Source organism: Phocoena sinus, chromosome 9 (assembly GCF_008692025.1).
Source record: "Phocoena sinus isolate mPhoSin1 chromosome 9, mPhoSin1.pri, whole genome shotgun sequence".
Classification (NCBI taxonomy): domain Eukaryota; kingdom Metazoa; phylum Chordata; class Mammalia; order Artiodactyla; family Phocoenidae; genus Phocoena; species Phocoena sinus.
This window is the reverse complement of record NC_045771.1, coordinates 40,497,783-40,523,253: the sequence shown is the minus strand read 5'-3', so window position 1 is coordinate 40,523,253 and position 25,471 is coordinate 40,497,783. Positions and strand designations below refer to the sequence as shown.

Genomic DNA, 25,471 nt, shown 5'->3' with positions numbered 1-25,471 from the left:
ATGTATAAGCATCCTTAAAACATCAAAATTTTTGAAATGCATAGCCAGAAAACAAAAAAACCACCACTGCCCCTTGCCAAAACCTACATGATGTTTAGATCAACGTCACATATTATTTATATGATGAAGTCTTTCTAAATTTGACTTACCAAACTCCCTGACATGTAGGCATAAACAGCTTCCTTAGACTTATTTCCTTTTTAACTATCAGATAGAAAGTAGGAAATAGTCTGTGGTGCGGATAGCCTTCTACAACAAAAATCAGTTAATAGGTGGCATAGCAGATAACTGGTAAATGGTACTGTCCATTGGAAACATGGAATGTTTTAAAGATTATATGAAGATCTATATGCTTCCCTAATCATTCTCAAGGTATCAAGGATATATTTGTTAAGAAGGTTCTTGATTTTAGGTGGGAGAACCAAGAAATTCTAAGTAGGCAAATCCAAAATATTCATCCAAACATTTATTGAGTTAATATTACATTGTCAAAGAAATGAAAGTGAATAAAAATTCTGCTTTCAAAAAGCATACAGTCCAGTCGAAGAGAAAGCTATGGATAACATCATGATATACAAACAGTGCAAACACTGTTACGGTGTTATAAAACAAAGCTCAGTGTTATAAGACAAAGCCCTGTAGGAACAGAGAAAAAACAATTTTGACTGGTAAGAAGGGATGACATTCCAACAAAATCGAAATACAATTTTAACAGACTGGTTAAATTTAGAGAATAAAATAAGAAGACACAAAAACAAGTACCTGTCTAGCATGTTTGAGAAACGCTAAGAAGTCCAGTGTGGCTAGAACACAGGATGAACAGAATCACAGAGGATCATATACATGATAGTAACAAGTTTTGCTTAATTCTGTAGGTATTAAAGAGTGATTACAGATTTCTGAGCTAGGAAAGTTAGGTGGTGTGCAGGTGATACAGCTACATCTATAGTTTAGGTAAAAAGCTGATAGCAGAGTCCAGGAAAATATGGAAGCAGGAGATTGAAAATATAGGTACTACTAGTTAAGAGGCTGCTATAAGAATGTAAGTAAGAAATAAAGTTGGTCAGAACCCCCAAATAAAATTTATTGGTTAACTGAGTTAGAGGGAACATTCTGAACTGAATATAGAAAAGCCAAGAAAGTACCTTAAATACTTATAATTTAGTAGTTTAAAGAAACACAACTAGTTTAAATTATTCCTGAGTAAACTATAACTTTAAATAGAAAATAACTACAATGTACAACATATTTTATAATGACTTAAAAAGGCTATTTACATCTATATTATTTATTTTAAATACCAGCAAAATGCAACTTAAAAATAACATCACATCAACTTTACCAATTATATACACATAATTTATGCAAAAATTTTAAGGAATTTTGCCCTATCCATAGCCACACAATAAGGACACCACTAATCAACTTTTTATAATTAGCTGACACACATTCATATACTAATTAATTTTATTAGCCTAAAAAAACTAAGTGACATATGGCCCCAAATAATCATCCATTTACGAAACAATTAGTATACTATTTGCTGTGTAGTCAACTAATATTTATTGAGCACCTCCTATTTTCTGGCACCAAAAACACATTTACTACCTTACAGAATTCAAAAAACCATCCTTCAAAATAGGTAACAGTATTTTTTATCTAACAGATGAGAAAACTAAGAATCAGGCTGACAGGAATTTGCTTAATACCATAAAGAGTAACATATTTAATTATATTAACTGCCAATTCTAAGGGATCATCTATTTTTCACATTTGTGTTGCTACGACTATGTCTCCGCTTTTACGTTTCATTTTATTTCTATCACCATTATTTCTCTTTCCTACTTGTCTCTCCAAGGTTATCACCACCTATCTATAACTTCTTTTACTAAAATACATGTAAGTGGGAAGGTGTAACATTAAGTATTACTCTATCATTCTGGAATTTTAAAACAACATATGCACACATTTTTAAAAGTTACACATATTAAATAGATAAAAACCATAATTTTTAAAAAGTATTAAAAAATTTAACCTCATTGAAATTTTTGGTTTATAAATATAACCTTAAATACAAGGTGTCAAGAAGCTTAAATGACTGTGTATTATGATGGTCTGCCACATATAAGGTACATATTCTTTCAAGTTTAAAGTACCTCTCCTAAGAACTGGGCTAATGGTTGATTCCTTATTTTAGTTCAATTGGAATAAAATTGTAACTGGAGTATTTTCCTTTATAACACAGAAAACTATAGCCCAAAGGCCAAGCAACACATAATTTAATAAATATTGAGAAGAATCCAACAGTTAATAATATCAAATGCTAGCCAGCATCTAGTTTTATGTGAGTATAAGATTATCATATAGAAAACTTGTTCTATTAAAAGTATCTAATTAGAGGGGCTTCCCTGGTGGCGCAGTGGTTGAGAGTCCGCCTGCCGATGCAGGGGACACAGGTTCGTGCCCCAGTCCAGGAAGATCCCACATGCCGTGGAGCGGCTGGGCCTGAGAGCCATGGCCGCTGAGCCCGTGTGTCCGGAGCCTGTGCTCCCCAACGGGAGAGGCCACAACAGTGAGAAGCCCGCATACCGCAAAAAAAAACCCAAAAAACAAAACAAACAAACAAACAAAAAAAAGTATCTAATTAGAAAGGCAAGAAACTATAAAGAAACAGACTATGTTAGAGGTCTAGTTAAGTGCCCTCTTTTTACAGATTAGAGACTGAGAATCTTGATAAGTAACTTGTCCAAGTCACATGTCAATGGTAGAACCAAGACTGATTCCTGAGCCTGATTTCTATTCTGGGCTCTTGTTTACCATATCCGTGTTCTCTCATTTTACGACTTAACCATATTATTTATTCACTATATTTTAATTTCAAATTTGGAAAATTAACAAGTAATGACACTTCTTCTACCCAACAACTCTAGTTTTTCTCAAAAATGAGCATTACAAGAACAGGATGCAGTTCATAACATTAGAGCACTTGCTTAGCTTCATTAAGATAAGAACTTTACACAGGAAAAAGTTCACTTTACATATAATTTGGTTTGGCAAACAAAAAGCTTACATAAAAGTCACAGCTTTAAAACCTCTTTAACCTATATCATAGTAACTTCATACGTTGTGAAATGGTTTTCTATAATCTTGACATTTTCTTCAGATAGCCGGTTTTCCTGTTTTAGCTGCCTTATAAGAGCTTCCAAAGACTTCAATCTTCCTAGAGTTTGTTGTTCTTGTAACTCAAGGAGAGTTATCTTTGAATGTAGTTTAGAGACTTTCTGCCAAAGATGTTCCTTACTTACATCTTGTCTGCAGTAAGAATGCTCAATCTGTAAAACTTCCATCTCATTGTCTACATCCTTATATGAGTCTTCAACATCTATGTCTTCTTCCATTTCCACCTTTTCTTTGGGGGCAGGTATAAAAGAATTAATTGTAGGTTTGGAATTTTCTGTAGGTACAAAAATGGCAATAACAGATTCTTTATTTGTGTTTAATTCTCCAACTCTTTGAGTAATTGTGCTGAACAAGAATGGATTTTCCTGTGCTGACTTAATTTCCACAGAATTATTTGTGAAGTGTGGGTTAGCAAGATGATTGGTAGTTATTTCAAGCACTTCTTGGGCTTCCAAAGACTGCTGAATACCTTCTGAATTTGAAGTTGTCAAAGTAATAGTTGTAGAATTTATATTCTCAAAAGATGTGTGAAAACCACCTATACCTATGTCTTGACTAACTGATGTTTCCAAGGTAGGTTCTGATTTTCTGGTATCTTGTTTAAGCAGATTAAGAGTTAATACATTATTTTGTAAACTTTCTGTTTTTGGATCTGGTAGCTTTACCAAGGCAAATGAATCAAGTAATTCTGCATGTTCAGGGGGGACATCTGTGTCAACTGTATTCTTCTTTGGCTCATTTGATGAAAATGACTCTTCTGACTTGGCTTTTAGGCATACTTCTTTCTCATCTTTCAATTTTTTCTTCTGAGATTTTTTTTTGGAAGGGTCTTTCTCCTATAAAATAATATTTTCAAATTCTAATAAAGATGTCCTTACTAGGCTTATTCCCTTATTAGTTAGTGCTGACTATTTCAGTACAACTATGAGCAGTATACTGGCCAAGCAAATTTATTCAGTTAAAAAAATGTTTTCAGTATATAACAGCTCAAAATATACTAGAAAACATTTTTTAAAAAATTATGCATAATCAGGGCTTCCCTGGTGGCGCAGTGGTTGAGAGTCCGCCTGCCGATGCAGGGGACACGGGTTCGTGCCCCGGTCTGGGAAGATCCCACATGCCGCGGAGCGGCTGGGCCCGTGAGCCATGGCCGCTGAGCCTGCGCGTCCGGAGCCTGTCCTCCGCAACGGGAGAGGCCACAACAGTGAGAGGCCCGCGTAACGCATAAAAAAAAAAAAAAAAAAAAAAAAAAAATTATGCATAATCAATATAATGGAAAAAATCTCAGATCACTCACAAGACCAGTAAAATATCTAGATCATTAATTTACATTAATAACTTAACCTGATAATTTATGTATGTGTTATCCTTGGCTCCTCTGAAGCTATGCTTCAAAATGGTTTAAATCTTTAAAAAATTATTACACTTTCAGTAAAAGCACAAATTAGTCTTTCTTTTTCTCAAATATGTGTTTTCCCAGCAATTACCTTTCCCTCTCATCCCCTCTAACTGATTACCTGCCACCCTGCAATCTGCCACCATGCTCAGCATTATCCCCTTCTCCCCTACTCCCTGCCTCCAATACCTGATTCTCTTCAGGCAAAGAAAATATTGTTGGAATTGCAGTTTGTTTCAAATAGCGAATACCCCATCTGATGTCAAGAGAGTCAGGAGTAAAATGGTCACTACACAGGAACTGGTATTTACTGGGAACCCATGAATCTCGCTTCATGTTCTTTAACCATTTTTCAAGTCTTTCTTTGTCATGTAGAGGAAACCTGAAAGTAAAAAAAGGAAAACTTTGCTATATTTTAACAATTTTGCCAGATTCCAGGCCTGCACATATAGGTTACCTATCAATCAAGTGCCATAAAAGCAAGACAACCACTCCTACCACACAATAGCATCTTCATGACAACTACTACCATATCATCTCTGCAGCAAAGAGGACTAAGATATGAGATGTGTAGCCAAAGCTTTTGTCTGAGAAGAGTGGCTTGTAATACATAACTCAGAGTCCCTTCAAGTAAAACCTATGTTACTACAAAGGATAAAATCTATTCATATTTGCTATGGATTACATTTCTTTTTCATTCTGTTGTGCAGTTTGCCTAGAACTAGTGAAGAGCTTTGTAACTACAAAGTCCTATTCAAATATATTTCATAGTAACATAACAAGTCAAACGGTTTCTGGTCTATAATTCAAGAAGTATTAAACTTCAGGCTCTTACGTTAATATTTTTAAAACACAGAGATGTTAATTCAAACAAATGGTTTAGCTGACATAAATGAATACTCAATCTTATAAAACTTCTAATCCTCCATTCTCTTTACTGGAATCAGCCTCAATTCTACCGATTTGTAATTTAGTCCAATATTTCTAGTCTTCTACAGCTGGTAGATTGGGAACTCTAAAATTCAAGTATTCAAGTTCTGAAAGAGAAATTGACACAAGAACTAAACGTGTTAAAGGACAGACTCAGGTATTTTATAATATGAAACAAACAGAAAAGATAGAGAAAAGTAAAACAGCTCTTTATACGTGTTCTTCCTGTACTGAGTAACCTGGATTTTTAGAGTTGGTTTTAACGTACTACAATGTGTTTTATGGGTAAAACTGGACTAATGGCAGAATTTGACAGAAAACTTTATTCTACCAGTCTAATCAGGTTTGAGTTAAACTGAATTAAACAACAGTGATTTATTTGAAGATTTTACAAGAACACAGTCCAAGACACATACTACATAATAATTTCCTACTTATAAAAAAGTTACATAGGGCTTCCCTGGTGGCGCAGTGGTTGAGAGTCATCCTGCCGATGCAGGAGACACGGGTTTGTGCCCTGGTCCGGGAAGATCCCACGTGCCGCAGATAGGTTAGGCCCGTGAGCCATGGCCGCTGAGCCTGCGCGTCCGGAGCCTGTGCTCCGCAGCGGGAGAGGACACAACAGTGAGAGGCCCGCGTACCGCAAAAAAAAAAAAAAAACACACACACACACACAAAAAAAAAAACAGTAACATAAAAGGTTTCATACAAAAAGCAGCTGTTATACATTCCTCCCAATCACAACCATTTATGCTTCGTAGTAGCACGATTTTCTAAAATAAATATTGATAACTTTGTAAGATGCTAGACAAAAAGAGTCTGGGTATTTTGTAGGAAATAATTTTTAACCCTGATATCCTTCCGTGAAAACTCAGATGATCTGCCTTTGGAAGTTTTTACCATAGTATAATATTCATACATGGCTTGAAAATTTTTTAACCTTACATATATCAATGACTTAAGGTTATAAGTATGATAGGCCTAACGAGAAAAGGCATTTAATGGCAAAAATAATTTTCTTTTCAGAGGACTTGGAACTCTGTTATCCAGAGATAAGTTTATACCTTTTCTGTTATAGCTAAAATGAGAATATGCCTTTTACAAAAAATTTTTTTAAATGTAATTTTATGTATATGGATGCCATTTGTAAATTATTTCTATTGTACCTATATGTTATCAAACAATTAAAAAAATACACTTTGTGAATGTCTTTATTGGTAATTGTATTGCAATGCTTTCTTAACAGGTAAATCTCTAAGAACTCTCCTAGAATATGTTTCTGGAACAACTTAGTATCACTACATTGGTTCAGTTTGTTTGACTGGTAATTTTGTTTCTCTCTTATTAATTCTCCCCAAAACATAAAATAATCACTGGTATAAACTGGTCACCATATGTATATATTCACTGAATTCTCAAATTAGTATAAATTTATTTTGCAGCTTGCTATAGTGTTAGCATGAGAAAATTCAATTCTTCAAGTTTGGTGCTATTAGGGGAATAAAACTAATTCAATGTTTAGTTTGCTGATTACACATGAAATTTCAAAAACTCACTTAAAAACTCCACTTTCAGTAAATTCATTTTGAGGAAAAAATTCCTTATAATTGTCTTCCTCTGGCATTATTATTTTACTCATTAAAAATAGTAACTACGCAGTCCACAAAGATTAAAAGAATTTTTAGTCTGAGGTTATGACGCCCCCAAATCCAAGGCCAAGGAAATATGGGGTTAAATCAAGCTCAACATGATCCTTTGCTACAAACCTCCTCAGAGCCAGAGCCATTAACATACTAGCATATATTTCTCCCCCTAAAATATCTCTTTGCAACTTGTGGAAGGGCTTCGAGGAAGATAATCCTGGAAATATTGCCACATGGTGTGAATTATTTGGAGTTATCAGTTTTTTTCAGTAGTTAAGATAATGGAAAGCAGCTGAGTCATTAGTGAACAGAAAGCTTTAGGTCTAAAGTCAAATAAGCTTCACAAAATAGCTAGTGAAAATTCAAAGAAAGTTAAAGACAACCAGGTTAGGGCTAAATTAATTATTTTTAAATACAAGAAATAAAGGAAATAGAATAACATAAATACGTTGACTTTCATAAACACTAAGCACGTTATGAGTGCCAAACGCCATTTTATGTCTTTACACACTACGTGTGAATTAGGTATTACTAGTGTCTCCACTTTACAGATGGGAGGTCTTAGCTAGAAGGGTTAAATAATTTACGGACAGTTATTCAGCTACAAAGTAGTGGAGCCAGTATTTGAACCTAAGTCTGGCTTTGGAGTCTGGCCTCTTACTTATTACACAATACTGCTTCACTATTCTTCCAAATAAAAATGGGTACTTCTCGGGTTCCACGAAAATATTTCGTGGCCGCAGTAATTTGGAATACAGGTATTCCCCACTTCTCCAAAGTTCGCTTTCTGCCACTTCACTTTTAGGAAAGTTAGGTCTAACAGGTACTGATGCCCGAACAAGATTTTTGCTTTTACCAAAAAAAAAAAAAAAAAAGCAGTTGCTTCCTCGCTTAGGAAAGGTTTCAGAGTAACGCTCTACGTTGGAAGGGCGGGAAAAACCTGTTAGCCCTGACTTACCCTGTTCTCTGAACGAATGGAGAGTATCTAGAGCCCTGAGCAGGAGGTAGGTTATAATTCTGGGTCGGCCACAAAACTTTCAAGGTCACTTACCTAACCTTTCTCAAAGGCCTCAGTTTCGTCAGGAGAAAGTGGAATTAAGTTACAACTATGCGACCTAACTCACTGGAAGTGTAAGTTAACTTTAAGAGCACCTTCCCACTTAGCACGTTTGATGCACCTGAAGTGGTGGTTAAGGTCGTCAATGAGATAGATGAGTTCCGGGGAGGTGGGGAAACGCTCTGAAAACCACGGAGCATCGCGCAAACGTGACTGCTTTAGGCGCCCTATGAACACTCCAACAGGCCCCAACGCCTCGCCACACGCCCAGCGACTTCCCTAGAAATGTCAGAACATTTCCAGGTAAACTGAAGTCGAGCCTTCGCGCCCTCCTCCCGCGGAGGGACCGAACACGACCGCAGAACCAAGGCCGAATTTATAGAGCTGACAGGAGATACGCCAAACCCCAACCCCAAACGCCACAGAACTGCGACCCAGAGGCAAGCTGACGCTTCTGCGTTAGGGACAACTTACGGGTAAAAACTCAGCTTCCGGTCTTTACTGTTTCGTCCCCGGCGGTTCTTACAGCAAATCGCTGCGCAATAGCGGGGCATCGCTGCGGCGAGGCCACAGGAGACCTGGGCCGCCGACGGGCACAGGCGTACCTTCCTCGCTGAGGCGGAGCCGCAGATGCAGGCCGCCGGAGCCACTGCGCCTGCGCCAGGCTGGGCGGAACGCAAAGACGGTGCAACCCTTGACTCACTTCCGCTTCTGCCGGCTTCAGTACGGCCCTTTCAGGGGTTGGGGCCGGAAGTGACGCACAGGCCGAGCGGCAACAACAGTTTTCCACGTGCGCGTAGGGCTCCAGGGTCAGGTGGGGAGGCGGGAGCCAATAGGAAAGCGTTTCGTGTAGGTTTCCTCCTGAGGTGGCGGCGCGAGCGGCGGCCGGCCCGCCTGTGGGGAGCTGGCTGTGAGGGGACGCGGCGGCGACGGCAGGAGTGTGAGGTCGGTGGACAGGCAGCAGTGGGTGCGCACCAGCTCCCGGAGGCCACGGAGGCCGGGGTTGGGGAGGCCAAGCCGCGCAGCCTTGTGGAGTAGCTGGTCAGCACCGCCGGCGCCTCCGCTCTCTGAAGGAGCAGCTGCAGCTGGAGGGTGCGAATGAGGGATGAGGCCGGGGTCTCCGCGAGGGGGTTTAGGCCTCGGTGTCCGCCACGGTCGCCGGTAGGGCTTCGGGTTGCCTGGTGTTCTTGAGGAAGAGAATAGGAGAAAGGAGATGGCCTAAGCACAGTGTAGTGCGGTTTTTTCGGGGGGGGGTTGTGCCGCTGGCCTTCTCGGGTGTCGGGCAGCTCCTCCCAGGGCCGGACCCCGAGCCGTGGACAACCGGACGGCGGCGCAAGGTCTGACAGGGCGAGTCCAGCCCAACCAGCCACTGGCTCTGGGGAGTAAGGCCCAGGCTTGCCGTCCCCCGGCTTTCGGGAATGAGGAGTCAGTATAACGCAACGGTCCGTCTTTTAGGAGAGTATGGTATATTCAACTTGAAACTGTGGAGTAAGGTTTGTGAAACTGGGAAGATGCCTCCCTGTCAGTTTTAAACCCGCCCTTTGACTAGGGATCAGTCACAGTACGCGCTTGGTTTGTGTTCTTTAAACCAGGAGTTCGTACTTGATCCTTGGTTCGCGTGACTCTCTGGGAAGAAGTAATCCATCTGCTAATTACGCTCTGAACAGGCCAACAGGAGAGGAACGCAGGCAGTTTGCACAAACCAGAGCGTCTTTCGTCCGCTGTGTTATGTCATCCTAGGTTCTTAAGGACTCCTGTGGTACGGTGTTCAACAAACAGGGTCGTTTGAATCCCAAGTCATTTAATCTGTACTCTCAAGAATTCTCAGTTGAATTCTAGGTTCCAACTTCTTTAAGGTTAGAGAAACATTTTAACGACTCCTGAGAAGTTAGAAAGAATTTACCTTATCTAAAGTACAAACTATGAAAGTTCATTTTTCTGGCAGCCTTCGCAGAAATCTTAAATTCTATTAATTATGAGTTTTTAACAAAACTCACTTATCCATGCTTTTTTGTTAAATATTTGGGATCTTACAGTTAAAAAAAAAAAGAGAGATTACATTCTATTGTGTTGCATTGTCAATATTATGTAATATTGAGATTCTCTGTGTGCAATCCTTGGCTCACCTTGCTGAAATGAAAACTGAAAGTTTCTTAGGGAGGGAAGATTACTGCTAATTTAGACATACTGGGCTGATTACCTTGGTAATATACTTTTTTACCATTAAGTTAAAGTTTTTAAAAATCCCTTTAGAATATGAATTCTAGAAGGGAAGATTGAGATATTGAGATCATTTTAAGCTATATTTCTGTAACTACTGTGTTTATGGCCAGAGTGTTAGTGGAAAGGCAAAACCAAGAAAGATTTTTCTTAATTTGGTTGAATTATATTTGCTCTCAAGATTACAACCAATTTAGGGGTAGTGCAGCCTGTATAAGTGAAATAACATGGAAATAGATACAAGATACACTACATATGCTTGACATTTTGATACTGCATTAGTATACTTTGAATCCTAAAAGCTCATTCAGTTTCTTTTAAAAGAAAAATCTTAAGATTAGTTCCATGGATAATATTTTCTTTTCTTTTCTTTTTTAGGATATTAGAAATGGCTACTCCCCAGTCAGTTTTCATCTTTGCAATCTGCATTTTAATGATAACCGAATTAATTTTGGCCTCAAAAAGTTACTATGATATCTTAGGTGTGCCAAAGTCAGCATCAGAGCGCCAAATCAAGAAGGCCTTTCACAAGTTGGCCATGAAGTACCATCCTGATAAAAATAAAAGTCCTGATGCTGAAGCAAAATTCAGAGAGATTGCAGAAGGTGCGTAAATGACTACCTTCAAGGTCTCACAGGTTTTAACTAGTAAAGGTGAATGATACCTAAGAAGTTTGTATGTATTTGAAGGTTTTGTGGAGGCGGGAGGGAGAGTGGGATCTATACATGAATATAGTGAGAGTGAGATTCTCAAGGCTATTATAACATATTTTGATCCTGGATATGTGGAAGTATATACTTTTATTGGCATTCAGATCTGAAAATGTTGAAAATGTATTATTTCTTTTCTTTTGTTATTTATAAAGTTGCTTATTGTTTCTATGTCAAAAGGAATTTTAGATACCCAAAACTTATGAATTAAGAAAGTTTTTATGAATTATGGAGATTAAATATAAAACTATTAAGCATAAAAAAATTAAATAGACTCTAAAATGCTTTGGTTTTTTTTCTTCCTCACTTGGTCTACATCTCAAAGCCACAATTGTCTTTAAAGGAAAAGTATGAAACAAGTTTTGACTTAAGACTAATTCTAAAACAAATTGCATCTCCTGAGCATTTAGTAATTAATGGTGGGTGGAGGTAACTGAGTAGGGAGTTGGAGTTAAACATTTACTTCAACTAGTAAGTGAAAAATGAATTCCTCTGAATTTGCTCACTAAATTCTTTCACACAAGTGATGATTTTGCACAAATAATAAGAATAACTCTGAAATTGTTGCTCCCATATTTATTTGTATTAATAGTAGCATTTAACAAATATTTATTGGTTATTTACTAGAGGCAGGCATTGTGCTAACTGCTGATAGTGTGTAGTGAATAAGACAAAGTATTTGCCTTTTGTGACTTCTGACTTTTATGTTAGTAGCATTTGGTTTTATTTGTGATGTGAAATACTTTCATAAAATAAATTTAAGAGGTTTGGGTATATGTAATTTTGATTACTTTGAATTACTAAAGTATTTTTATTTCTTTCAGCATATGAAACACTCTCAGATGCTAATAGGCGAAAAGAATATGATACACTTGGACATAGTGCTTTTACTAATGGTAAAGGACAAAGAGCTAGTGGAAGTCCTTTTGAGCAGTCATTTAACTTCAATTTTGATGACTTTTTTAAAGACTTTGGTTTTTTTGGTCAAAACCAAAACACTCGGTCCAAGAAGCATTTTGAAAATCACTTCCAGGCACGCCAGGATGGTTCCAGTAGACAAAGGCACCATTTCCAGGAGTTTTCTTTTGGAGGTGGGTTGTTTGATGACATGTTTGAAGATATGGAGAAAATGTTTTCTTTTAGTGGTTTTGACACCACCACCAATCGACATACAGTACAGACTGAAAATAGCTTCCATGGATCTAGCAAGCACTGTAGGACTGTCACTCAACGAAAAGGAAATATGGTTACTACATACACTGACTGTTCAGGGCAGTAGTTTGTCCTTTTTCTGTTCTCTTTAAACCCAACTAGTTGACTCTTCTTCAATATCTTTGACGCAGAACCAATTTTTTGTGAACTATTTTGACAAGTGCATGATTTCACTTAACTTGATATAGCTATCAAATATATTTAAATTGTTTTTGAGAAATTCAGCAACATTCAGTTAGTAGAGAAATAGCTAATTATTAATTTCGCTGATTAGGCAAGGTTCTTTAAAAAAAGATAGTATAATTCTGCCTGGTCTTTTTTCTCTACCTGCCCTTGGGCTTATTAACATGACCAGTTTTATTACCAAGGAAAAAATGAGTTTGCCTGATAAATATTTAAAGGTTAAATTTTAAAAGTTATTGTAGATTTAAATTGTGTGAACTTGAATGATCTTTTTTGCAGTGAAACCTTTGCTAATTTAAAATTGCATGCTCTGTAGCATCTCTGACTTGGGTCACAAAATATGTGAAACTGTATAATTGAGTCGTTCAGCAAAGGATAGCAAGCAGTATCTTGGTTAATTTCCACTGAAAGCTTCAGAAAGGTATGGTTTAATATTTACCAGAGAACCATGCGGAAGAATTTGAGTAAAGGAAAGGAAATGATTGTATTGCTCATAGTCATTTAGACTCAAAGAAAGTTGAAAACTTAACATTGTCCAGAGTTTGTTACGTGTTTGGTCCCTGGCTAATGATTTTGTAGTGTTGAAATCATAGCTATTTTACACATCTTTTCACATTTCTTCCTTAATTGTTGACGCTAGGTTTTAGTATGGATTTATGTATTTTTGTGTGTGTGTGGTTTTTCTTCTTTGCCCTCATCTTTAGAGATTGACTAATACCTCATTCTGTTTATAAAAACAGCCAGTAATTTCTGTGCAACCTTATTATGTGCAATATTTTTAAATCCTAAGAAATGTGTGCTTTTGTTTTCAGATAGACATTTCTTTAGTTCCGCACTTTTCCGTGTTATACTCCACATGAGTATTAATCCTATGGATACATATTAAAACTAGTAAATATCTCATACACCTTTGTGAGTGAGAGAAATATAATATTTACAATATGATGTTCTCTGTTGTCATTTTATTGTTAAAAGTTTAGTCAGCAATTCTGGAGATAGGAAGGGTATATAAGCAATTGGGCTGCTTATACTGATCACAGACCATATTCTAGAAGTTGCTTTTCACTAACCTGAAACCCTGAGGTGACCTTGTTAGATTGCCGTTTAGTAATTTCTCTTGCTTTCTTACCGTCCTCCATCCTCCTTCCCTCACAGATTTTGGTAGCTTGAAGATTTTGTTAATTATAATTTTGGTGTATTTGTTTGCTAGGAACAAGTATTCTTGCCCCTGCTGCTTTCCTCTTTAGGCCTGGTTGGGAAAAAGCAGACTTTGCATGAAGCTTTATTTGTTAGTGATCATCTTTAATTTGACATCTGTGAAGAAAATGAATTTATTCTATTATGTTTATGCACCTTAATTATTTCCTGAAAGTTATACCTACTACTTTTGTTTGATAATAAGAAAATAGCCATACATTGTATTTTGGTCTGAGGATTATCTGTGGCCTATTAAACAGAACAAATGAGGCAAAAAAAAATAATTTTTTTTTCAAATGACGATGAACTTTAAGGATTATTTTAATATTGTTAGCATCTGTACCCTTGATTATCTTTCTTGTTTTTCCCATTTTAAACATTTATTTGAACCCCTTCTTTTTTTTTAACCTCCCATTTGGCTCTTTGGCATACTTTTTACAAGGAAAAATGTACCATGAATCATAACTCTTATGATACAAACTAAATATAAAGACGCTTAGGTAATCTACAGGTATGTGTGTGTGAGTAGTTAGTTATATAAGCAACTAGAAATTAGACCAGTAATCAACATGAAAGCTTCCTCAGTAATTTAAAATTTTTCTTCTTTATAGTTTATACAGGTTGAATGCACAAGGAGAATGGTAAACTCCTGTAGTTATGAAATGACCAAGACAGTAGCTTAATCTACACTCCCTACACAAGTCAACATGTGAAATCTATCACTTTTTTTTTCTTTGGCGTAAAATAGTAATATTCATAACATGACTTAATCTTTTTCTTGAACTAATTTCTCTAATTCTTCAAGTTTTCTGGATTGAGGATGTCTTGCATTGTATGCTATAGTGCATGTGGTAGGCGTGAAATTCTTTTGGTGCTCCAGATTGGTAGGTAGTTTTGTGCTCTAAATTTCAGGTCCAATTCTGAGATCAGTTCCATGAAAATTTAGGTTGCCCAAGATCAATTAAGAATTTGTACAGGGCTTCCCTGGTGGCGCAGTGGTTGAGAGTCCGCCTGCCGATGCAGGGGACACGGGTTCATGCCCCGGTCTGGGAAGATCCCACATGCCGCGGAGCGGCTGGGCCTGTGAGCCATGGCTGCTGAGCCTGCGCGTCCGGAGACTATGCTCTGCAACAGGAGAGGCCACAGCAGTGAGAGGCCCGTGTACCACAAAAAAAAAAAAAAAAAAAGAATTTGTACAATCCTGGGGTAGTTATTCTAATTTTTTTTGAAGTAAAAGCAAATAAAAACACACTAGGAAAAAAAAAAAAACACACTAGAGGAAAATGAGACCATTGCCAAACAGAATAAAGAAGAGATTGGTATCAGCAGTAGGTCTCTAAGGTTTTATATTTTTCATGTTAATGCTGGCATCTTTAGTCCCAGGTGACAGGTTGAATAACACCAGTCATGATTGTTTCCCCTCTTGGTCCCAATGACAGAAAATATAATAATGAAGTTGTAAACATGCTGTAAAACAACATACAGAAGTTTTGAGGCACGATATACAGGAAAAGGTATAAAGCAGAAGAAATTGAATTGAGAGGGAAATCAGAGAACCACAGTCAAGGTGTCCTGGAGAAGCTTCTAAGTCTCAGATTTTTTTTTTTTTTTTTTTTTTTGCGGTACACGGGCCTCTCACTTTTGTGGCCTCTCCCGTTGCGGAGCACAGGCTCTGCAGCCTCCACGGCATGTGGGATCCTCCCGGACCAGGGCACGAACCCGTGTCCCCTGCATCAGCAGGCAGACTCTCAACCACTGCGCCACCAGAGAAGCCCTAAGTCTCAGATTTTTAAGGGGGATGGGGAAGGGGAAGCAAAGTGAAAGAATGGGCCAGAGTAGAACTTCATGGGGAACCCTTGCCCTTTTCTCTCCCCTTCAGGTAAACTGTTGACAGCTTTTTCTGCAGGTCAGGGACTTAGGATAACTTCGAAGAAAGAGATTATCCCTGGGCAGGCTCCCCATTTGAGGGTATTGAGATGCCAAAAAAAGAGCAGAGGTGAAGTGAATTTTCACTTGGTGATGGAGTGGGTGCTGGTGAGTAATAGCAGCCCTCCATTCCCAAAGTAAATAAAGCCGTCTTACTTTGGCATGTGTAGGGAACAATAACTTCTGCGTGCTGATGACATACTCACCTGCCGTTGCCTGCAGGTTGAAATACCCTGACAACTTACAAGAAACCATAGCTCCTATTCAAAAAGGAGCTTTAACACAGGCATACGTAACTGCTGAAAAAACTGCTTTTCTCATCTCTCTGTGCAAGTTGATGTAAGTCCTTCATAAACACATAACAGATGCCCAAGGAATTCAGACATTTAAGGAAAACCAACAGTAAGGAAGAGAAACCCTAACATCCAACCCTCTATTTACTGACATGCATCAATGAATCAGGCATAGGTCCTTATCTTACCTAACCTGCTTACACCAAGGTTTCCTTCCATGTGGTGATGGTGTCAGACAGTATTAGATGAAACAGTATGAATCCACATTTAGTTTACATTTACATCAACCACAGCCAAAGTCAGTGGAAGATACAGCAGATGTGCAACGTGTATGTTCCCTATTGTTAAAAAACAAAATTCACATGAGTGAATTTTAAAAATCTTACTGGCTTTATTCAACGATTCATGTGTTAGGCAGCTTTCCACCTAGCTGATAGAAAGGCGCTCTGAGGAACTAAACAACATGAAAGACTTGCAGGAAGAAGCAGGACAAGGAAGTTACACCAGCAAAAAGTTGTCGCAAGGTCACTTTCCTTTAGGGGATGGCAGGGGTCTGTCAGGCAGATTACATCACTAGTGCCCATCAGGTAGTTCCTGATTGGGTTAAGATTCCATTTCTGGGAGAGTTGAAACAGTACTTAAGCTTTGGTTAGGTGTTGTGGGGCTTAGCATAAACAACTTCGTTTTGGGCCTCTTGTCTTACTTTTAACGCTACCATACAGGCCTTATTTTGACTGTCTTCTGTGAAATTCAGATTCTTCCTCTTAGCCAAACTTTGCTACTCAAACCACTCTCCAACTTCTCTTCATTGCTTGCCCTGCGGTTGAACTACCCAGTGAAGGGGAGCAGAATTTGCCACCCCAAAAATATGCCTCTTTGGCATAAGGATTATCTTATACTGATTATTGTAAACAAACAAAATCATAGGAGAAGCTCAGAAAACCAAGTAAAAGGTACCCTTCTATAAGAGACGTTTACATTTATAAGCAAATCTTCATTTTTAAGTGTCTCCCTCTCTGGACAAGGAAGAGAAGGATGACAAAATCTCTAGGAACTCTTAGCAGTGGGGAAGGCACAGGCTTAAATCGACACAACAACCATATCCTTGCTTACTGTGCTTTGCCTGAAAATCTCCCATAACTGCCCCCCACTCCAGACATCTTTTTCATCTTTTTGTGTCTTTCCGTAGGTGATGGCTTGGTCCATTCCTGAGTGTTACTCAGTTTTCCTGTCTATCTCCCATATATACAGGAGGTACATGGTATTAAACTTCTTTTTGTTTTTCTCTTGCTAATCTGTCTTTTATTACCTGGGCGGGGACGTTCCTCAGCAAAGAGGAGGACTCTCTAGGAGGGTAGAGGAAATATAATTTTTGCTCCTCTACACTAGATAATTTGCTATACAATTTTATTTATTGTCATTGATAATGTATTGTAAGGAGTATGGGGTGCAGGTGCTTACATTGTCTTGAAAGGAGATCGGTAATAACCATAATAAAATAATTACTGTTGACTTAAATAGACTGCCAGTAATTTCTCCAGCAAAAATGGGTTTATTTGGGATCAACAAAGAGTTGCCATTCAGGGTCTGTAACCAGGGCAAACCACATCCAATTCCCCAGCAAAAATGGAGAAGAGAATTATTTCATAGAGGGGAAAAGGAAGCCAAGGGGGTTATAGTAAAGAGTCCATGGCTTTTCATTGGCTGAGTTGTGACAGTCTCAGCCGACTTCTTGTCAGGAAAGAAAGGAAGTCTTTCTTCTTCCTGTTGGGCTCTGCTATGGTGTTAAGGTGTGAGAGCTCCCATTCTGGTCTACCCATTCTATTTAAATAATTGAGATTTCTGTTTATTAATTTTTTACTTTACTATGTAAGGTGATACACTCTACAAAAGAAAGGAAGTGTAATACAGGGGAAGGATATTGGCAGGGCAGGCAGGTCAAAAACGTGTTGCAATTTTCAACCGGATGGTCTGTGTAGGCTTCATTGAGAGGTGAATTTGCAGGCTTGAGTTATTTGTATGGAAGATGGAAATGTGTGACAAGTTCTAGGAAAAGCCAAGAAGCCAGTGTAGCTGGAAGTCAGTGACACGGGGGAGTAGTTGGAGATGAGTTTATAAAGATAGTGGGGTAGGGGGCAGGACAGATCATGGAGGGCTTTGTCAGCTTTTGTAAAGGGTTTGGCATTGGAATGCGATGTGTTAGCTGAGCAAATAAATGACTTTATCTTCTATACGTTTAAAAAGGATCATACTGGCTGCTGTGTTGTTAATAGACTATAGAGGGGCAACAGTGGAACAGAGAGGCCAGTTAGTCTATTTCCATATTCCAGGATGAGAAATTGATGCAGCTCACACACTACACCAGGAGCGTAGCGGTGGCAGTGGTGGGAAGTGGTTGCCAGTAGGAATTGCTTACCGATTGGATATAGACATCAAAGAGGAGAAAAGGATGATTCCAAGTTTAGTGTTTATAGAGAACCAGAAGGATAGTTGCCATTAACTAAGATGGGGAAAGTTGCAAGAAGACATTTAAGAGGGAAGATGGGAAATTCAGTTTGGACATACCAACTTAGCGACAATGTGTAGAGGGTTGGAGATAGGCCTGAATTTAGAGAGAGTGTGGAGCTGAAGATGTGTATTTTGGAATTGTCAAAATATAGGGAATATTTTAAACCATGAGTGTAAATGAAATCACCAAGGGAATATTTATAGATATAAAAAGAAACAATCCAAGAACTGAACCCTCAGGTGCTCTAAAATTAAAATTACAAGGAGAAAATGAGGAACCCACAGAGGTATCTGAGAAGAAACAGCCAATGAGTTAGGAGTTTTGTGTCTTGAGAGAAAGTGAAACAAAGTTTATCAAGAAGTAGAAAGTGGTCAACTTTGTAAAATGCTGCCACTGAGTCCAGTAAGAAGATGCCTGAGAAGTAGCCATTGTTCTTTCTAGCAATTTAGAGCTCAGAAATGAACTTGACAAGACTACTTTTTATCAAGTGGTTGGGGTGTGCCCCATTGGAGCAGGTATAGAGAGAATGGCAGCAAAACCAAGTGCTTTTAAAGAAATGTGGAAAAGAATTTATACTGAATACATTTTTGGACAGAATTAACATGGATATTTTACTGGAGTTTCAATTATGACTCCATACGTAAGTAGCAAATAGCTTGCTCTTCAGAATGAGGTTCTACAGGATGATAATAAATATGCTGTGAAAAAAAAATCATGTTCAAATAGATTTGTGAAATATAGATTAAGATTTGAATCTTGTTAAGTGTTTCTTTATAAGGGCGTTCAGTATTGTGATTTATAAGAAATATATGCTTGGTCATTTAGATGATCAGAATACATTTTTCATGTATACATTGAGCCTCAAACAATACAAGTTTGAGCTATCCAGGTCCACTTATACACAGATTTTTTTCAATAAATACTTAAAATTTATTTTAAGTACTACACAATCTGTTGTTGGTTGAATCTGTGGTTTTGGAACTGTGGATAAAACAAGCTGACTCTAAAGTTATACTCAGATTTTCCACTGCATGAGGTCAGTGCCCCTAACACCCATGTTGTTGAAGGGTTAGCAACTTGGCTTTCATTCAGTTCCCAGTTCCTAAAACCTTTGGAATTTCCTGTGATGACAGCAAAGCAGTGTCTCTTGTTATGCTAAGCATGTGACTTTTGGACCATACCTAAGGATGGGGGCTGGTTGCTAGAAGTGGTTAGAGGGTTAGAACTTTAAGTCCCACCCCTAGGCTTTTGGGAAGGGAGAGGAGCTGAAGATTGAATTGGTAACCAATGATTTAGTCAATCCTGCCTCTGTAATGAAGCCTCTATAAAAAAACAAAAAAAAAAGGAGAGGGTTTGGAGAGCTTCCAAATGGGTGAACACATGGAAATCAGGGAGAGGTGCACCTGGAGAGGGTGTGGAAACTTGGTGTCCTTTCCACATATCATGCTCTATGCACCCCTTCCATTTGGCTGTTCTTAGTCATATCCTTTTATAATAAATCAGTAAGTAAAGTGTTTCTCTGAGTTCTGTGAGCCTCTCTAGCAAATTAATAGAACCTGAGGAAGGAGTCCAGGGAACCTCCAGTCTGTGGCCAGTTGGTCAGAAGCACAGGTGACAGTCTGGGCTTGCGGTTGGCATCTGAAGTGAAAAATAGTCTTGTAGGACTAAGCCCTTAACCTGTGGGATCTGACCCTGTCTCCAGATAGTGTCAAAATTGAGTTGAATTGTAGCACACCCAGCTGGTGTTAGGAGCATTACTTGGTGGTGTGGGGGGGGAACCTCCCCAAAACATGTTGGAAATTTGGGTCCTTGAATACCCATTTATTGAGCTTCTCAGAGTTTTTAATAAGCTAACCTATATTGTGCATCTCCAGTAGAGATACTAAGTATTGTTTGGACCGTAGGATCATTTTTATTGAGTACCAAATCCAGGTGTGCCACAGCAAAAGTTTGGTGAATACTGGCCTAAATAAAACTGAATAACAAATCATAATGAATTTTTAGAACATGTGCATGAACACGTATTAAATGGTACTTCAAGTAGAGCAAGGATGATAGCATATATTATGCTTGTGCTCCCATTCTCCCCCTCCCTTTCTCTTTCCCTCTCATCTGTTTGAATTAAATATGACCTGAAAAAGATTATCCATCAAACACATTATGATTTTATTTAGTGTAGCTTACATTTTATCAACATGCTTTTCTTCTTTTGATCACCACTCTGAATAACATTGTTTTTTCAGAACTATTTTATACCTATAAAAGCCATCATGAAGCAAATTATGACAGTACAATTTATGTAAATGAAAAGCTCCTTTATTATTCTTCCAAGAAAATAAACACTAGTCATTATTGTTTCTATATTGTATTTTAAAAATAAGACGGTATTTGAGGACAGAAGAGTCAAAGTGGATAAAGAGCGAGAATGATTCTTATAGTCTTATCTGTTTACTTTTGGACTAGTATTAGGAACTGGTGCTATCAAACAGGTTCTGACAGTGAGGAGTGAAATAATTACAGGCACACACACACCCGCATACATATTTTGCTTCTTGAAATATTCTTTGGCTATGTCTGCAAAATAATGGGGTACATGGAAACATCAAAATACTAATATAAGTGAGTAGTTTGTTACAGTCTTTCAAGAATCATCTGTTCTTTTTTACTCTGCAAATATGCCTAAATTTTAAAAATTACTGGTCTTATTCCTAATGTAAACTTTTACGGTAAACTTCTGGTGAGATGGTCTCATCTTGTGGGGGGGACATAAAACATCCTTTTCTCACCCAACCCCGACACCAAAAAATAAATTATTACAAAATGGTGACAGGGAGGGAGAGAGAGAAGGAGAATGGAAGGGGAGGAGCCGAAGATACCAAGTCTGGAAAAGCAGTGTGTAGAGTTTTTTGGGGAAGAGTTGCAGAGAAATGGGCAGTATTTGGTGGGGAAAGTGGAGTGAAAAGAAGTTTCCTACAAAGTAGCAAGAATTCGCTTCACAGACATGGGGAAAATAATAGCAGATGCTGAAGTGGAATGGAGTAGTGTCTCCAAATATCTGAGGGAAAAATGCTTTTGAACTTTGTAACCAAATAAATATTAATAGAAGGTGAACCCAAAATAAAGACATTTTAGAAATGCAAGAACTCAAAGATTACCATCCACATACCCTTTATGAAAAAGACTACTGGTTTTTTACTCTGAATTACAGTGTACAAGAAGGGTTACAACATGGGAAACTAGACTGTGGCTGAGTATATACCCTCATGAAGAAATAAAGAAAGCTAGAAAGAAATTGAGAGCATACATTAGAATTTGACACTTGGGAATTTCTCATTTGGAAAACTGATATTGTTTTATTACTCAATTTACAACGAATTTGTTTATATAATATTATAAATGTTTTTCAATTAATCTATAAACAGTACACCAAAGATTTAATTACATTTATTGGTTAATGATGTAAAATGTACCTCACATTGGGAAATAGAAGAAAAAAGGAGAGGAAAAGGCTTAGTGTACCAATTCTATAATCTTTCACGGTAGGTGGTTGATTCTGTCTAAAGTTGATAAAGACCGTGATTAGGTATATTATTTTCAATTTTAAATGACAACCACCAAAAGATCTGCTAATAGACACTGGTTACATGATAATTTCTGAGGAGTAGTACTGGGAGGTCAGGGAAGACTGACTTTGCATTTTATGTCAACCTGTTGTGTTCGAATTGTTTGTGAATGCATTTTTTTCTACATTAGTATATTTTTAAAGGAAAAAAAAAAGCCTGGTGTATCAGTTAGGATGCCTGCAACTAACAGAAAACCCCTAAATTAAATTTACTCAAGCAATACAAAGCTTATTCTCGCTTTAACAAGGAGTCCAGAGGTCAGGCAGCTGCAGGAGTGGTATTTGCCAGGAATCTGGTTTTGCTTTTTCATAGCTGTCTGGGCTCTGATCTCTGTGTTGGCTTCATCCTGATGGCTGTTAGGAGCCATGAAACCTTCTCTTGAATGCTCTAAAAAAAATTTTCCCTCCCAACTTAACTGGCCAGAAATGTTCCATACTGTTACATGTTCACACCTAAACCAGTCGTTAACAAGGAGAATATGACCACCATGCTTGGTTTGGGCTAGTCAAGACCACCTGCTGGGGCTGCGGATATTCTCCCCTACAATGGTCTCCTGCAAAAGTACTGATACCTGGAGAAAAAGGTGCTTTATTAGAGAGGACTTAAGAGGATGGATGGGAAGGATGTATATATTACAAGCAATTGAATATTTAAATTTTAAAAAAAGTCTTCAGTGGTCTTGAATGTTTTTACTTCCTTTATAATTTATTCTTCACCATTAGATGTTTTTAAAGAGGATTGGGCTTTTCTCTTTGTACCCCCCAAATGATAGCTGAGTTTTTGTTTCAGTTAGGAACCAACCCCACCTTAAATATTGTAGAATCTTGGCATTGGTAGGTTTAATGTTTATGGTTTCAACTATTTGGGACAGACCCCAAAGTTCCATAATATAAGAATTTGTGATTTTTCTGGGATATAAAATTGAATTCCATACCTTGCTAGTCTATCATTCAGGATATAGTCATTTAGGTAGTAAGTAGGCCTAGTCACCTATTCAGCATCTACATTATCAAAATATCTTTGAATAGTTTGTATTTATCATTAGGTAGGCATTTTAAGAGGGAAATTATTTGCTAAATGGTGTTCACTAAATTTGAGATATAAGTCTCTTTCATCAAAGTCAAGGCTATTACATTCTTTTTCGTGTGAAGATTGTTTGCTACCCTCACCCATTTACCTGATCAAATCTTTTGCACCCACCCCTTTCTGTTCTGCCCCATTCTGCCTCTGTCAAACCTCAATTTTCCTCATTTATTTGAATATTGGCTTTGAATTTTAACTACTGGCCTGTAGGGAGTCAAATCTACACCTGGATCATTTCCCTTAGCCTTGGCCCTGCCAACTCATTGTTTTCATCTTTCCCCCACCAAGCTATGCTGCTGACATCCCAGAGATGCCTCATGGTAGTCTTTTTTTTGGGTTACAACACATTATGTAATTATCACTCACTAAATTAGCAACTTAAAGACTTTCCACTTAAATTTTTTTAAACTTGATTTCATATTCAAATTAATTTCACATAATAATCACTTGAATTACATGATTCATTACACATATTAGGGAAAAGTCACTAAAATGCTGATATTTTAGTTTACTTTTAGTTACAACTAAATATATGAATATGTATGTATTATGTAAAAGAGCAATAACGTTTTCTTGTTTTAAATGAGTTTTCTTAGCATTTTCTACATTATATTACATGTTTCATAATTAGAAATGGAATGAACTGGTGTTTGCTAATGCATATATTTGGTTATTTATTTGTATTCATTCTTACCATTTAGATAATACCGATTCTCACTCCCTGATGCATAGATAAGGAATATAGGCCCACATAGATCTGAGATATAAGATATGGAAAAAAACATTTTACTTTGCTTTTCAGGGAGGGTTTTGATCCTTTCATCTCGGTTCCTTTCCCTGTGTAGGCAGAGATGTTAATGTTAGTTGGCATAGGCTGGTCTATGCTGCAGTAATATATTAGTCACATTCATTTTCTTAAATATTGGAATAGTATCAAAATAAATATGCCTAGTGACTATATTATGTAATGCTATATTTTTGAAAAAGGAATAGCTGTAAACCAGCTTTTCCCAAAGTGTGTTATGTGTGTGTTCAATGAAAATAAGAATTCTATAGTCACGCATGGGAAAGAGTAGGTTTCCTCATTCTCCTAAGACTTCTCAAAGTCTTTAATATGCTAATTTTTACATTGGATAGCTCTAAGAAGCAAATATAGTTTGAGGCATTTCTAAAATCTATGATCAAAAGCTGTTTTTTCTAGGAACATCTCTTTGGACCAATTAAATAAGAGAAGAATTCCGTGTAACACTCTGGAAACTCTGGGCTAGAAGTACCTTTAAATCTAATTAAAGAACAAACTTTTGTGGAAAAGGCAAGCTTTTAAAAACTCTACTGTAAAAGCTTTCCATGAATAAGTGTTAGGACTAATGTCCCTTACAGCGCTACTATGGGCAGTAGAGAAAATTTATTACAAGAGTGATTTGAAGAGAGTCATGACATTAAAAGTGTAAAGCACATGTATATAGTATTACCTTTCCTTTCTTTGTTATAAATGTTACAAAGCTCTGGATTACAGTTAGATGTTGGTCATAAAGACAGAATACCTATGATTAAGAGATACATTATGCATGGTAATGCATCTTAAGCGGTAAGAGCCTAAAAGTCCTCCTTTTTGTATTCTCAGAATGCTCACTGAAATCTCAGTGTTTGTTTGCCACCTGGAAAATGACATAAAAATTATGAATATCGTAAACTAGTATTGGGGAAATCAGAAAATTCACCTAAATGGAAAAAAGTGCAAAGATAAATGCATCCATACTCATTCATAGCTGGCAATCTTCTTTCTTCATTGAGAAAATGGCAGTCTGAAAAGAACTTCCCAAGTTTCCCATCATCTTCCTATAGCAGCAGCTCCACTTTCTCTGCCTTTCCATGAGCCCAGCTACCATCAATAAGCTCCTCAAGTTCCCTCCTAAAGCCAACCCCTCCACCATACACTGGATCACATCACTCAGAGCATTCAAAAATACTTTCCCAAAAATTCTTCCTTCCTGCTCCTGTTACCAATTTTTTGCTTTTCATTCAATAATTCCTACCAGAGAACAAACTGTTGCTCTTTCTCCACATTAAAAACAAATTCTTGTCTTGACTCCACTTTTCCAACCAATTGCTCTCATTTCTTTGCTCATCTTTGTAGCAAGACTTCTCCAAAGAGTTTCCATTCCCACCACTGTACCAGAACTACTCTCGTCAGGGTTATTGATGAGCTCCACACTGCAAAATCAGTGTCAAATAACAAGATAAATTGGCCATTTCTCAGGCCTCACTTTACACACAATTCAATATTCTCCTCCTTAATATTCTTTCTT

The 25,471-nt window shown here is 37.6% G+C and overlaps 2 protein-coding genes across 9 annotated transcripts in view; one reads left to right on the top strand and one right to left on the bottom strand.

Annotated features, from left to right (window-relative positions):
- Positions 1 to 446: 446 nt before the first annotated feature.
- THAP5 (THAP domain containing 5) lies at positions 447 to 8,872 on the bottom strand. Its single transcript, XM_032643620.1, has 3 exons — positions 8,681 to 8,872; positions 4,766 to 4,958; positions 447 to 4,016 (listed from the first exon to the last, which is right to left on the bottom strand). The coding sequence occupies exons 1-3, from the start codon at positions 8,758 to 8,760 to the stop codon at positions 3,102 to 3,104; spliced, it is 1,188 nt and encodes a 395-aa protein (XP_032499511.1). The 5' UTR covers positions 8,761 to 8,872; the 3' UTR covers positions 447 to 3,101.
- A 139-nt stretch (positions 8,873 to 9,011) lies between these two features.
- Positions 9,012 to 25,471, top strand: part of DNAJB9 (DnaJ heat shock protein family (Hsp40) member B9) — a 421,139-nt gene continuing 404,679 nt past the window's right edge. For 3 of the 8 annotated variants that reach the window (XR_004351515.1, XM_032643623.1, XM_032643627.1), the window contains exons 1-3: positions 9,078 to 9,367; positions 10,805 to 11,031; positions 11,961 to 12,227. Coding sequence is in view for 6 of the 8 variants with exons in the window: in XM_032643623.1 (XP_032499514.1) it covers positions 9,312 to 9,367; positions 10,805 to 11,031; positions 11,961 to 12,227 (550 nt within the window). In the remaining 2 variants the exon portion in view is untranslated. Of the gene's footprint in view, positions 9,368 to 10,804; positions 11,032 to 11,960; positions 13,481 to 25,471 lie in introns of those variants that run through there. The other 5 variants (XM_032643628.1, XM_032643626.1, XM_032643625.1 and 2 more) reach the window with 5 other exon arrangements.

Bases quoted from the DNA above. Each gene is read 5' to 3' on its own strand.
- THAP5 (XM_032643620.1), bottom strand. From the start codon at position 8,760: ATGCCCCGCTATTGCGCAGCGATTTGCTGTAAGAACCGCCGGGGACGA. The intron at 4,959-8,680 runs GTAAGTTGTCCC...TTTTACTTTCAG, and splicing joins CGGAAGCTGAGTTTTTACCC to GTTTCCTCTACATGACAAAG. The intron at 4,017-4,765 runs GTATTGGAGGCA...ATTATTTTATAG, and splicing joins CTTTGCCTGAAGAGAATCAG to GAGAAAGACCCTTCCAAAAA.